Source organism: Terrapene carolina, unplaced genomic scaffold (genome assembly GCF_002925995.2).
Source record: "Terrapene carolina triunguis isolate 2854851 unplaced genomic scaffold, T_m_triunguis-2.0 Scaffold131, whole genome shotgun sequence".
NCBI classification, from domain to species: Eukaryota; Metazoa; Chordata; order Testudines; family Emydidae; genus Terrapene; species Terrapene triunguis.
The window spans coordinates 2,569,709-2,585,824 of record NW_020664482.1 but is presented as its reverse complement, the minus strand read 5'-3'; the positions used below and the strand labels follow the sequence as shown (position 1 = coordinate 2,585,824).

Below are 16,116 nucleotides of genomic sequence, written 5' to 3'. Positions count from 1 at the left end.
GAGGCAAACATACAAAATATCTGAAAAGGAATGATATTTTCCAAGTATTTGTGACCAGTTTTAATGATACATGTTTGTTCTCTGAAACAGTTTTAACCATCAATAACATTTCATGGTTATGTTGCCCAGAATGTTATTTCATTGGTACATTATATGAATATTTACAAAGACTTTCAAATTCAGTAGCTCTAAACGAACAAAAAGACAACCTAAAACTTTTTTAAACTACAATGCTTAAAAAAAATATGTAAACAGTTTATTTTACATTGTTGTAAAATATAAGAATTGTTTCTAATGCAGCTTACTTTTTTTAGGTGAGCATAGCATGGTGCTCGTGAACAAGGAATGAGAGAATTCTTTACATAGAAATATTGTGCTCCAGTGTGCAAAATATATATATATATACACATATATAAAGGAATCTAAATCCACAATTAAAAGACAACAAAAATTTTCACATGTCCTGAAAGTTGACAAATTTATAAAAACATTTAACACATGGTTGTTGACCCATCAGAAACTTGCATAACTTAGATATTCTGAACCATAACGACCACAAATTCAAAATAGATCACCTTTCTTAGAAATGGAACTTTGTGCAAAGAGATCGCATTTTCTTTTCAAGCTAGACCATTTAGCATTTTTTAAATTTTATTTTCCCCTCCCCCATCAAGTGGCCATAGGCACCACTAAATAAATTAACTCTTGATATATGTTCAATTTAGTGCATGTAACCAAAAAGGCACACACATGTGTGAATATATTAACATTTTCATGCAGAAATCTGTGCATGTTCACAATTATGTAGCAAAACAATGATATTTAGAAAACGTAGAGCCTATTTGTTTGGCAAGGTTATTATTACACATTCCTTTCTATTCTACAAGCCCAGGTGTTAATAGGTTGAGACTGCTTCCCAACAGGTCTGATAACTGAGTAGCTTTAAAATAATGATTTAAAACTAAATCAGCCCATGATGCTATTACATTAGGTACTTGCTTCTGTCCATGTCATCTGTGGAATTTTACTTCCAGGGTACCACATTTTAATGCTAACAGCTACAAATAATTAAGATACATTTTTCTTTTTGTTAATGAAGACTTTGATAGCTCCAGTAAAGTCAGCCGATAAAAGCACTTCTGTGTGATCTGTCTTCAAAGCACCTTAACGGAAAAGAAAGTATTTAGTTGATTTTAAAAGAGAGACCTGCTTATTAAAACAAAGCTACCATTTGCAATGAAAGATGTAGTTTTCAGTTGAAGATCAGGTACAAGATACCTTGTCCTCTCCATATTCCCCATTTGTTATAGTCAGCAGCTGCCTCTTGTTATTTGCCAAGATCATAAGCTATCTTTGGGTGAGGGACAGTCTTTATTATGGGTTTGTACAGCCACCTACCACAATGGGGCCCCATTGTCCTCAGACTGAATGGAAAAACAATGCATCTTCCTAATGGGGACTGGATGTCAGTGATATGTTCCATGTTCCATTTGCACATTTCTAAACAATTTCTACAGAGTAATAGTTGGGTATTTTTATATCTATTAAAGCAGCTCATTAAAAAAATGCCCATACCAACAGATGAACTACCATTTTCCTCAAGAACATTCTGACAAGTCATTTATACACTATGGATCAAATCTTGCCTCTGATCTTTTCGGCTGGTACCAAATACAGGTGGACATCAGCAACCTACCAGAAGGTATAGTGTCGGATGCTTCAGGATCATCTCCCTTGCTTTCAGCTTCTTGTTTTTCAGAGGTTTCCAATGATACCATCAAACTGGGGTTTGGGGCAAAAATTGCTGATGTGACAACGGCATTGTGTGCTAAAGAAAGAGGGGAAAATATATTTTAAGATAAATTCATTTCAAGAAACATCAATTTTCTAGAATACAGCATGTGTAAATACAGTAAAAAAAACACCAAGAATTTCAGAGTCCCAAAGTAGCTTAATGTAAGCTGAACCAAGTCATCACCTGCATTCTCCGGGAATTCTGGGGCTAGGCAAGGAGTACTGTTGCCATCTTAAAAATCTGAGGAAATAAAATGTCTCTGTAGGCACCCATCCCATTAAGATACACTATATGAATGATTGCCCAGACAGAATAAAATATATTCAAGAAACTCCTCTTACTTTAACTCCCCTCCCAACCTAGGTGTCGGGGTGGGGGTGGGGGGGAGAATGGGTGTTTTGCTGCTCTTACTTTCTTTAGATTGATGCCATGTTTTCTTATTTTAAGGAGTGGCAAGTTACAAAGCTTAGAGTTTAAGCAATTCATTTTGTTTTCAGAGTCAACTTGCTATTTTCATACAATAGAAACCCCTAGGATTTTAAATTAACTAGACACCAAGCAACACATTCTTCAGTGTTGATGTCCCTACAGTTCTACAACTGAGCGAATAACTCTGCTGACCTGCATGAATTTATTATAGTGCATCTAGAAACCTAAGTCCAGACCCTGACTGAAGTTGGATTGACACTTATGGATTATTTGAAAATTTTAAATCCACCTCTTATCATGTCACTTATTCAGTTGTACTTAGTCAAATATTTTGAAGGATCTCTTCAGCTCTTCAAGTGAAAAGTTTCATTATGAGCAAAGCTAAAAAGTTATGTATTACACCTTGCTTCTATAAACTTAATGCTTGTTATATTAGGTTAATGAATCTGTGTGACTTTCTTTAAGTTTTTAATTGTTGCTGGCAAAAGTAAAAGCCAAAAGACACTAAAGACATTCAATCCCTAAAATTGTACAAGCTTAGATAAACAAAATATATAAAAGATCAAGTAACTTACCTTTAATGCCTTCCCAGAAGTCATTACGATCTCTCCTTACTGAAGTAAACTTGCTTAAGTCATGGTAGGTACTCCAGATATAAACATATTTATCTTCTGAGCCACTTACAATGTAAGTAAAATCATGGCTGAGAATACAAAAGAGAAAGACTTATTACCTTCATCTCTGACCCTTCCACTCAGCACACTGCATTGCTTTCCTTAAAAGGACATGAAATCGCAGAAAAGCATACACCTGCTCTTTAAAACTTAAAGAACAGAAATCAGAAGTTATTCCATTACCATATATAAAGCGAGTTACCAGTCAAATCATAAGAAATACATCATATCAGCAGCTGGATTGTAACAAGTGATTAGATTCGGACACTAGAACAGTAAGGAACTAATGTAAGGAACTGTCGAAAAACAAGTTACAATCAAAGGAGCTCCTTTGCTTTAGTGGCAGCACCACAGCCACTTAAAACAAGAAACCCCGAGTCTAAGGCCAGGTCTACCCTACAAACTTAAATTGATAGAACGACATCGCTTAGGAGTGTGAAAAATCCACCCCCTGAGCGACATGGTTATACCCACCTAACCCTGGTGTAGACAGTGCTATGTTGTGATGGGAGAGCTTCTCCTCTTGATGTAACTACTGCCCCTCGGGGAGGTGGATTAAGTAAGCCAACGGGAGAAGCTCTCCCATTGGCATAGTAGTGGCTTCACTGCAGCTGTGCCACTGTAGCTTTTTAAGTGTAGACCTGCCCTGAAATCAGCAGTCCACTCACCTTAGAGGCACTGTGACAGATATCTAGCCACCCTCCCGTGCGCAAAACGCTCCCCAACAGCTGACAATGGCAGCTGCAAAGAAATTACTCTTCTGCTGCTACTGCATCTGGAGGGGATTACACTATCCTAGTTTAGCGCATTCAGTGGGAGGAAAAAATCACTCATACAAAAGCACAGTCCTGTTTTTCTTCTGCTTCTGGCTGCAACCTGAAATAAGCCCCTTGCAAGATACACAGTGACAGTGCAGCCTACCATACAATATAGATATTCACGGTCTGGCTAACAGACCAGTACCTAAAAGCACAATTTTTTGTGTATGAAAGTTTGCAAAAAATTAGACATTTGAGAAATAGTATGTGATCATATGATGACAGACTGTCATAACGCAGTCTTTTTAAGGCCTGGCTTGACAAAGCCCTGGCTGGGATGATTTAGTTGGGGATGGGTCCTACTTTGAGCAGGGGGTTGGACTAGATGACCTCTTGAGGTCTCTTCCAACCCTGATGTTCTATGATATACAAAATGGGCTCAGTCAAAGTAGTACATGCAATTCCTAACCTGAGAACTTAACTGTGCTACCCTTCTGTTCTTGTTGCAGAGTTTTGGTTTTTAAATGTAAGCGTATTTAAACGTCACACAATGTAGGGGCTTGTTAGCATAAACATCTCAGCTTTGGGAACTTCATTCATCCCCCTGCTGCCACCACCACCAGAGGATACCTATTATTTTTGTACACATGTGCACCTTTGACATAAGAAAAGAATCCCAGCGCAGATTTTGGGTTAAGCAGCTATTCAAGCCTACCCCCTTCTCAGGGATAAGGGCATAAGAATGGCCAGACTACATCAGACCAATGGTGCATCTAGCCCAGTATCCTGTCTTCCAACAGTGGCTGCTGCCAGATGCTTTAAGGGGAATGAACAGAACAGATCACCCATCAAGTGATCCATCCCTTGTCGTCTAGTCCCAGCATCTGGCAGTCAGAGGCTTGGGCTGGGATGGGCTCTGCAACTTACCTGGCCTGACTACCCTGTATGGTACATGTAAAGAAGGCCCCCTTTCTTCTTCCTTTGAGCTCCCCAGTTTTTTTAGCAGGAAACTGACACCTGCATGCCTGAGCGGAGTCGGAAGCTCAAAGGAGCTTAATCAGGGAGAGTATATTATGCTTATTGGGCCAAATACTCCTCCCCTCACCAATGCAATAGGAGGTGGGGGGACGAAAAGGAGAATTTCCCCCACCTGAGAAATGCAAGCAACTTGCTGATGGGGGCACCAATAGAGGTGATCAAGAGCCTTTTGCTTCCCTACAACAGATGGGGAAGGAAGAACCAAGACATCAACAGCCACCAAGAGATTTTCTTCATTAAAGGAAGAACACCTCAGAGAGCCTCTCTTTCTCCTCACCACTGCAATGAACTATAGTACTTTTTCCAGCCCTAGAGTTTTCCTGGCTTCTGTGTGAGGCTTCTGGAGCCTGTGGCGTGCCTGCTGTGGAAGCAATTATGGGACACGACTCAAGAATTGGGAGTAATGGTGCAGATAAGGGAAGGAGATTAGCTTATTTACATGAGCTCTCTATCCCTAAGCACCTCTGCCACTCCTGCCTGCAGAGTGGGTTTGGGTTCTCCCCTCCCCTACAACTCACTTGGGATTTCTAGCAAACTGGCATTCAAGCTGCTCCGTTTCATATTCGGTTACATACAGATATCCTCCAACAAGACGATTTTGTACATTACCCTTAACAGATTTCTAGGAGATTCACAAAGTGTATTGCTAGAACACATTCTACATATTTCCACTTCTTACCTGAAGCTGGCTTTAATTTGGCTGCTGCTGTTGACATAACCTTTGTATTTCATGGACAAGGACAAATCTCTTAGGTCATACAGTCTGATTCTGGAGTCATTGGATGTCACTAATATCTAGAAGTGAAATAAAAATGTTGCAAAGATTCAGAAACCGCTTTCCAATTTAAAATTAACAGAAAGGTAAATTATACGAAGCACAAACCTTTAATATAAACAATACAGCATACACAATAGATCATCAGCTGATTCAAACCACAGCAGCAGAATTTCCAGGTACTTAAACAGATTGACACTTACTTTCCTTCTTGTCACCCACATTCATCCCAGAAGAACTGGTACAGTGACATTTCCATATTTTTGGTCGTGTGTCAAACGGCACATACAGGACATCCCCACCCATGTTGGTTATGGACTGAGCCAAATACATCATTTTTATTACTAGATCACCGAGGAGTCCCAGTCATGGACCCCACTGTGCTAGGTGATGTACAAACACAGAACAGAAAGACAATCCCTGTGTCAAGGAGCTGACAATTGCAGTATAAAACAAGAGAACAAATGAACAGACAGACGGAGCTGGGAATACAAGGAAACAGTGAGACAATATTGGTCAGCATGATAGGCAACAGTCTCAGCATACCAGGGGCATAATTATTGTCAAGTTTTTTGTTGGATCACGTCAAAGGAGAGTTTTAAGGAGGGATTTTGTAGGAGGTTAATGAGGTAGCTTGGGTGATGTTTACAGGAATAAGAGGAATATTTACAGGAATGGCTCTTCCCAAAGTGTGACGGCCAACATGGGAGAAAGCACAAAGGTGCCTGATTGAAAATTTGAACAAGTGGGAGATGGAGGCTGGCATCCTGGGCTGACTGGAGGTGGGAGTCAACAGCTCCGTAGTGAATGAGAGAGAAGTAAGGTGAGGACTGACCATGAAGAGCCTTGAAAGTGAAGACAAGTAACTTATGTTTCTCCAGCGAGGGAAAGGGGAGCCAGGGAAGCTATTTAAAGATCGGAGTGATATGGCCAAAGCAACGGGCTAGGAAAATGGTCTTTAAACAGCATTCTGAATGGATACGAACAGGGCAAGATTGCATGTGTCAAGGCCAGAGAGAAGGATGCTGCGGTTATTGAGATGAGAGGCTGAGCAAGTGCTTTGGCTCCGCAGAGGGACAGGAAAGGCTGTATCTTAGAGATGTTATGCAAGAATATCTGCAAGATCTAGACAGCCTTGATGTGAGGACCCAGGGAGAACTGAGTCCAAGAGGGCAGCTGGGTTATGGGTCTGAGAAACAGGCAGAATGGTGCCACTGTCCATAGTGATTGAGAAAGGAGGCAGTGGGAGAGCCTGGGGGGGGAGGGGGGGGAGGCGATTCAGCGCTCTGCATTAACCACTGCATTAGCAACTGAGCAGGAGCGTCTGCCCTGAGTTTCCTCTCACTATGCCACATGGCAGTTAGAAAGAAATCCTTGAATGACATGAGCTCTCCCAACAAGCCACGTTACTTCAGGTGGGGACTGGGTGCTCATCTAGTCCCTGTCTCTCAAGCTTATAAAGCATCCAAGTAATATGCCCAGATCTGGGAGCCGTCAGGACATAGCGCAAGATGTATCTGTTTAATCTGGTTTCTTGCGGATTGGCATCAATAGGTAACTCAGTAGAATATTCTACTGCCTACCCCTTTGATATCTGTGAGGTATGCTGTTCACTCAAGTCACATGGTATTGTTTCTGCTACCTGATTGGAAAACCCAACTTCTATCAACAAGAGTTCTTGAACAAATCATTCGGGCTTTGACTGTCTCAAGAAAATGTGGGAGAGAATGACACCAAATTATTTATAAATAGGCCTAGAGAATTTAAAAAAAAAAAACACCTTTTCCTTTATTATTTTGCGTAAGAGCAGTATATTGAGCTATTTGCATTGACTCCTGATTTCAGAAAATCAGGCTCCCACCTTACTGAAGGAGAGATTTATTGGCTGTTTAGTAGTATTCATATTTATTTTTTCTCGTCCCTTTCATGCGAAGTACAGACAAACTCCAATTAACCGAACCCTGGTTTTTAAATTCAGATTTGTCCTTCACATCAAATCTTAATGTAGAAACTTTTTTTTTATATTCAGATTATTCAAAGGTTAATTCTGGGATATTTGAATAACTGGGACTAACCTGTAAATGAATGAATGTGCATGTAGATATGCTCATCATTTACAGGACATTAAAGCTGGCAAGTACACCTGCACCCAGATTTAATAGGTACTGAGGCTCAAAGGACATTGCATCGCTTGGTAAGGGCGATTTTGGAAATTTGTTAGCTATTCTACAATAAGGACAAAGGGAGAGCTGTTCAGGAATCACGGTCTCGCAGAAGAGCACAGGTATATCATTCACACCACACAGCTGGAAGAACAGCAGTAACCCCAAATAAGACTGGCCCATTATTGACAACATAAGTAATTTAATGTTTTGGTTTTTTTGCACCTCCATTGTCACACTTCTTAAGATCAGGGATTTAAGTGCACATTTAAACAGGGAACATTAGAAAAGGTACATGGGAAAGAAACTACGCAAGAGAGGACAGAAGAAATTTCAACTCACTAGCACCTTCATATCATGATGGAAATAGAATAGGATCTGCCGTGTAGCAATAAGCCACAATGGGATGTTGCAAAAGTAGGTACCACTGGACAACTTGGGTGCATTGTGAAACAGAAGGGGTCAACTATTCAAGCAGTGCACAAAAATGGTGACAGTCCTTGGCGTGCTTTATTGCTATATCATATGCTTATTGGGTTCCCTCATTTTGGTGTTCATTTAATTGTATAAAGTTCAATTGAAGTAGGTATTACATATTGTATCCTTCAACTACAGGGGGAAGATATTTCCCGGTTGAAGGAGAAAAGAAAATAAAGGTTAGAAACACACCTCCCATGAGCAGGTCACTTTTAACATAATGGGCAGAGGGATTTCACCTATTTCCTCTAGGTGATAAGGTCCCACCCTCCGCTCTTTTGGAAGCTCATGCACAGCTCATCACCAAAACCCCCCAGTTGATTAACCAGATGGGCCAGTGCTGCTTACAGCATTGGTATACGTCTAGAGTACAATCATGCAAGCAACAGAGCAGCAGGTGATAAATAGTTAAACCAGAGCCAGGAGTTCACAATTCATAACATCAGAGCCTTGACAGAGCAGATGTTAGTGGCAGCTGAGAATTCTCTCATTTTAAGTTTAGTATGTGGTAGTGTAGGTTCTTTGATTCCTGATCATTTGTCCCTTATGACGACCAAGGGGACCCACTATGGAAACACCAAAGGTAACTTATTCCCTAAAATAGCAGCTTCTGAGTTGTGTTTAACAACTTTTCTAGGTAAATCGTATGAAATCACATGTAAATTCAGCAAAATTTCCAAAAATAAACCCAATTAATAGGAAACAAGTAAGACATACTAAAGGTAAGATATAAGCACTTCCTGGGGTAACCATCAACAGCCAATTTCAGTATTTTAGATTGCTACAATATTCCCAATATTAAATATGGCATTTGTCTCTCTGCTGTGATTGTGGTACCATATTATCAACTGAACTACATCTTAGCAAATGTTTATATCGCAGCAGTGCCCAGAAACTATTATTCAAAAGTCAGTGGGGGGCAGTGTGTGTCCAGGACCTCTTAAATAGGCCCTGGGAAGAATACTGAGTATCTGAGACTAACACCTTGCTGAACATGCATGTGAAAGATTGCTTGGACTATATTACAGTACCTTATTTTCTCCAGGCAAAGGCTCAATGCCAGTAATTTTTCTTCCAACTCTGTTCCGTCCTCTGGTAGAACGCACATGTATCTGTGTATGGTACTTCAAGTGCTAGAGAGAAATTACACTGATTCTTAATTATTGGAAAGTATTAGATAAAACTGCAGGCAGCATAAATAAGTCTGCTAGAACTTGAAAAATAGTAACTGTTTAGAAAGCTTATATTTCTGTAAATGAATAGTAAAAAAAGGTTTTACACTAAGTTATTTACCTAATATAATGTAAGTTAGAAGTGAAACTGTCCTATCAATAAATGGAAGCCATGGCTGTAATTAACAACTCTGTATACAAAACAGAAATTTTTACCTCTGTATCATAGAAAATACATCTGCCATCATATGTGCCAATCACTGCATATTTGCCATTCTGACAGAAGTTTGCTGCTGTGATCAATTTTGTCTGCCCATCCACTTCATTCCATAATGCCACTTTTTTGTCAGGAATGTTCCAAAGTCGGAGTTTCCCATCCAATGAGCCACTTAAAAAGTACCTGTCATCCTAAAAGGGCAGATACCATAAGCTGTGGAGTAAAAGGATGTGTATGCACTGAAATACATACTGGAAACCCCATCCCCGGCCCCACCATTCATCCCAAACAGGAATTCACTGATAAATCAATTAGTATAATTAAGACCCAGACACTATTTGAAATATCATTTGATGTACAATGCACACCTCTACGTTTTTTTTTTAATTTAGCAACATTATCAATGTCTTCTATCCAAAGATGGCCTAACTGTTCAAGAGTCACTCTGAGAGGCACAATGTGTTACTTAGAGTTCTTTACTCTCTGATATACCCTGCTAAAGACTGATGTTTTTCTGGCTGGTTGGACACAGCTCCTTCCGGAGTCCATGATGAAGCTCATAAGTGGCTGGGATGGATTTTCAGAGAGTGCAGCACTGTGTTCCCGCTCCGTTGTCAACAGGATTTATTTTACAATCAAGTTAGCGAATGCAATACTAGCCATATATTAGCAGTCAGTGCAGACAAGAACAATTAATGTTCTATATCATGTCAGCCAGTCAACTGGGAATAGGGTTTAGCAATAACTAGTGTTCAGGACAGAATTTTAAGGACACGGAATATTGTCAAGAGGCACAAAGGGCATTCATGTGCCCAACTTTACAGAGACTCAATTTTTAAGTTTGACAGTTAATGAAAGGTGCCTAAATCCCCTTTCAAAAATATTCCCCTCTATTCATATTAAAGAGTATACAGCTACTTACTCTTGGATGGAAAGCTATTGCAGTGACAAAGTCTATATGCTGGAAACAGCAGAGACACTCTCTTCTGGATATGTGCCATAATCTGACTGTTTTATCCATTGAAGAAGAAAGCAAGAAGTAGTTCTGTGGAAGAAATTGCATGAAATAATTCAAAGATTTATCAAATATACTGGTACACAGCACAAATGCAGTTTGGTATATAATATTTCCTGCTCAGATTATAACATGGATTTCCAGGTAACAGCACTCCAGTAGAAACTCAGTATTAATTAAAAGCTTACCCGCCCCCCGCCCCAAAATGCTAATGCTCAAACACTATTATTTTAATATACCACCTTTTGGGGGGTGGGGAGTGGAGGGGCTGAAAAGACAATAGTTGTAGCAACTAGCTTACTAAATGGGGTAATTAGCAGAGGCACCTACCAACTACAATTATTTTCTTAAGTATCCTACAACATTTCTTGAAGAATTCTGAAAACCACTTAAAAACCATTTCTATATCATCCTCTGTTCCCGCCCCCCCCTTTATTACTAGAAAAATTTGGATGAAAATTTTAGAGTTCATCTATTCCTGATTATTCCCCACCTTAAAGTCAAGAACCATTCCCATTTATGACATCAAAATAACCTCCACAGAAACTAACTGTAAAGTTGCTGTTGCGGAAGAGGAATAATCAACAAGAGCAAATTAACTCTTCAGGAATAAACTTTTCCTTTTCACGGAAATGGAAGAAAAATAATATTCTCTCTTTATAATATTTTCAGTTCATAAACAGAATAATTTTCACAGCATTTGAAAGGTGCAGCCTGTAGGTTTTTAAGATTTTTTTAACAAACAAGATTACTGAGAGCATGCATATAAGGTTTCATCCTTTATAAATTTCACACTTCAAGACTAGAATGATACCAAGTGAAGTTGTTTACAAACTCCCACAAGACCACTTAATCATTTCCTCCTATCATGCTTAACAGTTGATCTTTTCATAAAAATGTCATTTTCACCCAAAATACTTATTGATTGTGCACTGATTTAGGTAGAATTTATTTTTTAAAATAGGAAAAAATATCAATGAAAGTGGCAATGAAATGGTTATAACAATTAGTTCTTAAAAAAGTATATGAAAAAAACAAAAAAGCATGGGTAGAAGAAAAACTCCAGGGTGAGGGCAGAGAGGCTACTGCCTGGTCTCCTTTGGCCAGATGTCTGCATTCCTAAGAGGTTGCTCTGTTATTTATTTCAGTATAGAGAACTCAAGAAAAGTAAATGTGGTTTTAAAATGTGATACAAAACTGAAGGTAGGGTGATTTTCTCCTTTTAACTGCAGATATACAGCAGTGGCTTCAAGGACTATACAATTTGCACGAGAACAGTGGAATGTACTGATGACAAAAATAGCAATGCAGGAACTAGAAACCACAGAATATATCAGTGGAAATTCCCCTTCCCTCTCCTCTCAAATTCAGAGTTTTTCAGAGTTATTTCAGTACTGAATACAGATCACTTAGTTCTATTTAGGGCCTTTTTTTCAGCTGAAAATTCTGTTTAATCTTTTAGTTCTTACTTGTGCATTCTGAGAAGGACAAAGACAGTAAAGGAATATTTTTTTATTGGACCAACTTCTGTTGGTGGGAGACAAGCTTTCGAGCTTACACAGAGTTCTTCTAGTATGGGAAATGTACAAGGTGGAACAGATTGTTTAGCATAAGTAGTTAACACATATTTCAATGGACCATTCAAGGCAAAGTGGCTAGTTAACACCTCTCCATTCATAAGGGGGAAAAGGAAAAAAAGCTGGGGGAGGGGGTTGTTAAGTGGGATACAGATTGTTATAATGAGCCATAAATCCAGTGTCTCTATTCAGTCCATAATTTTTAGTATCTAGCAAAGTTATGAATTGAAGCTCCCAGGGTCATCTTTAGGTGTTGAGCAAGTTACCTTTGAGGATGAGGACAGAGAAGTCAGATACAGAATGATTACTTTATGAACAGTTCACCCACTGATATCGTGTTTGTCTTATTTTTCAGTATCAGCTCATTCGAGAGTGTAGCGATTTCACCCACACAGGAGTTATTGGGGCATTTAGTGCACTGGATGAAGTACATCACATGTTGTGATAGGCGTGTGTAGGATCCATGGATCTCGAAAGGTGTGCTGTGAGGGGTGTTGATCATCAGAGCAGTGGAGATACGTCTACAGGTTTTGCATCTGTTGTTGTGGCAGGGTCTGGTGCCTCTGAGTTGGTGTGGCCTGCTCTGTGGGGAGCCTGCTTGTAATTATGAGCTTGGAGAGGCTGGGGGGGTTGTTTAAAGGCCAGAAGAGGGGATTCTTTCCGGATGGGGTACCAATCAAGTGGAGGGTGTCATTGTTTGATACCCCCTGTATGGGTTCCAGCATGGGGTAGTGGGGACAACTAGGGGTGTGTGGTTGGAGCGGGGTTTATTTCTGTACTGAAGTAGGTTGTCTCGGGGCATTTGGGTGGCCTGTTCCATGATGATCTACACTTCTCTGGTAGAGTGTCCTTGTTTGGTGAAGGCAGTTTTAAATGTGTTAAGGTGTATATTCCAGACTTTCTCCTGGAAGACTATTCTGTGGTATCTGAGTGCCTGACAGTAAAAAACAGATGTCTTAGTTTGTTTGGGGGTGGTTACTGGATCTGTGAAGGTAGGTGTGGTAATCCGTGGGTTCCCTGTATATGGTTGTCTGTAGGGGGATTCCACTGTTGAAGTGGATTGTGGCATCCAGGAAGCTGATGCTAGTGTGGGTGTGTTCTAGAAAGTTTAATGGATGGCTAGTGGTGGCTGAAGTTGTGGTGGAAATTTATGAGGGAGCTCAAGTCATCTGTCCAGAGGATGAAAATGTCTTTGATGTATCTCAGGTATATTACTGGTTTCATGGTGCATTTGTCTAGAAATTCTTCAAGGTGGGCCACGAAGAGGTTGATATACGGGGAAGTCATCCTAGTAATCATGACTTCTTCCCATGGTTTGAATAAAGTGTTTGTTGTTGAAGATGAAATGGATTAATTTGGCGATGTGTTTTGGGTGGATATCTGAGGGTTGTCCATTATCTTGTAAATATATTCTGAGGGAGATTGTTAATTTGCAGAGTTTTTGGAAGAAGTCAAGTTTTGTCCTGGAGGAAGCTGGCCCTTTGGGTGGTGAGTGGTTTGAGGACAGTTTCTATGAGTCCTGATATTCCTTCAGTAAGAGTGCTGTGGCCAGATATGATGGGTCTGCCTGGGTTCCCTTGTTTGCGTATCTTGGGAAGATCCCTGAGGTGTGTTCTGTATCAGGTACTGAATGTATACTACTTTGATTTTAATATAGACCCTTAATAGAGTAAGAAATGTAATGGCCTCCAGAAATTAAGGTGTTTGATTTGATAATGGTAAATTTAAAATCTTGATTTCTGAATCTTTATAATCTAAATTGCTTCCAGACAATCCAATAAAAAGTTTTCCCCGTTTCCATATTTATTAACAACTGTGTTGGAACACCTGTACTTATGCTGGTGAGCCCTTACACACGCGAGTAGCCCCAGGGTGAGTAAGTTCTCATCAACACAAGTCAGTAGGGTTGCACAATTAGCTGCAAGAATTTAAATTTTTTTTTTTTTATTAGCTGTTTATTCAACCACTCATTCAACCAGTGCCAGTCAACCTCTGAAACGAAGTAACAATCATTCCTGCCTCCTCTCTGTGTAGCTTAAGTTCTTCAGTGAATGGTCAAAAAGGTGTGAAATAACCAGTTTTCTTCTTTTTAAAAAATAGGGGAGACGGAAGAAGAGCAACATTTTCAGATAATCAAACTGCAGCCAGTAGTGGCAGGACATTACGTAATCATATAAAAGATGGAAAGCCACAAATGGACTCCGCTTCCTGCCAATACAGATGGAGCCATAATAGAATAGTTAAAAGGGTGCAATAAAAAGCTCTTCACAGAGCAGCAGCCAAGATCACATTTTAGATACAACACAGACAGCACAGCTCGAACGCACAGAGACAGCTAATCTGAAGGTACTGAATATTCTGCGATCAGATCCTCATCTAGAGTAAACCAGCACTGCTTCACTGAATCCAATGACACTATGCCATTTACACCAGCTCAGAATCTGGCCCCCTAAAAACTGCAGTGGAGCTAGAATGAGAGACAATGTTCTTATGCTGGATACTCTACGAGAGACAAGAGGAAACCAGCTACGAAGTGTTTTAGATATTTATCAGCCAATTCACGGATGGGCTGTGCCTATATCCATAGACTAATAATCAGTCGTTTCACTGGTTAGATATAAATTGCCAAGAAAAGGAACACAGCAAAACATGGGGGGAAATGGGAAAGTTCTGTATAGTCTGCACAAAAGCTGTCTTACTTTAGACCACGAGAGATCAAGGAGATCTGCTGTATGACCTTTGTATTTGCAAAATGGCCGCTGCCGAAATGGTGCATTTTTGTCATCAGGGTCTTCATCAGCTCCACTGCAAACCTATCAAATATCAATATCTCAAAATCAATCAATGCAACAGAAAAAAAAGCCACGGTAACAGAACACATTGTTACTGGTTTCTGATATGAAGATGTGCCACAGATATCTGAGCACAGATATGAAACCTAAGTACCAAGTATTAGAGAAATAAATGATTCATGTCAGTTGTTTGAACATTCAAAATAAATTACATGGTGCTGTAAGCAGTGTACTGAGTTTACAACTACACTGTTCTAAAAGCACTAAGTTCTGCCATACATCTCGAATTTTTAATGCTTATTGTACTTAACTGATTTGAATAGATTAAAATAACATTGTCTAAATACATACTGCATATTTAAGACAGGTCAATTCTCTGATTTATTGGCTAAGCAGTATTCAGTGTATGTAACTGTATAAATAAATGAAACAGAATAGGTATGCACACATCTATTATAAACATACACCATTCTTAAAACTTCCCTTGTGTTTTTTGTCCCCCCCCCCCTACACACACACACACAAAAATACCCCCCAATCCTCCACACCAATCCGGGAGAATGAAGGGTGCAAGTTAGTCACGGATTCCGTGACTTTCTGGTACCTCCGTGAATTCTGCAGCGGACGGTGCAGCTGACCCCAGGGCTACCCAGGGAGCTGGGGCGGCCCCCGAAGCCAGCCGCACTGGAGTGGCCCCGGGGCCAGCTGCTCAGGCCATCCACCCACAAAGCAACGGCGGGGCCCTGGGATCCTCCCCAAAGCACCTAAGATTTAGTCATGGGTATTTATAGTAGAAATCACGGACAGGTCACGGGCCATGAGTTTTTGTTTATTGCCTATGACCTGTCCATAACAATTACTAAAAATGCCCATGACTAAATCTTAGCCTTAGTGAGAATAAAGGATACAGTGTCAGACGCATTTTTAAATAAAGTTGTGAAAGAAATTGCCAGGTGAGGAAATTCAAAGTTATCTGTATTTAATTACTTCCAGCATTCAGCTCAAAGACCCACTGAGGGATTAGCTTTAATTAATAACATATCAAAATGAAGATGTGCAGACTGTAACAAGTTATCTAGTTTTGCTCTATTTTATTATTTGCCCGTATCACACGCACACATTGACTAAACATCTTCAATCAGATCTTCGTTTTTGACTGAGTGAATAAATGTTTGAGTCACATCACACAAGAGCCAAGCCTGCATTTATTGAGGGGAAACTCCCTCAGAAGACAA

The 16,116-nt window shown here is 39.9% G+C and overlaps 1 protein-coding gene across 1 annotated transcript in view; it reads right to left on the bottom strand.

The window, feature by feature from the left end:
- Positions 1 to 16,116, bottom strand: part of WDR44 (WD repeat domain 44) — a gene marked incomplete at its 5' end in the record, with an annotated part of 43,385 nt that continues 27,269 nt past the window's right edge. Inside the window, 8 exons of the mRNA XM_024215546.2 lie at positions 1 to 1,163; positions 1,697 to 1,828; positions 2,800 to 2,927; positions 5,374 to 5,489; positions 9,140 to 9,241; positions 9,497 to 9,688; positions 10,420 to 10,542; positions 14,789 to 14,902. Of these exons, the coding sequence (XP_024071314.2) occupies positions 1,069 to 1,163; positions 1,697 to 1,828; positions 2,800 to 2,927; positions 5,374 to 5,489; positions 9,140 to 9,241; positions 9,497 to 9,688; positions 10,420 to 10,542; positions 14,789 to 14,902 (1,002 nt within the window). The remainder of the gene's footprint in view (positions 1,164 to 1,696; positions 1,829 to 2,799; positions 2,928 to 5,373; positions 5,490 to 9,139; positions 9,242 to 9,496; positions 9,689 to 10,419; positions 10,543 to 14,788; positions 14,903 to 16,116) is intronic.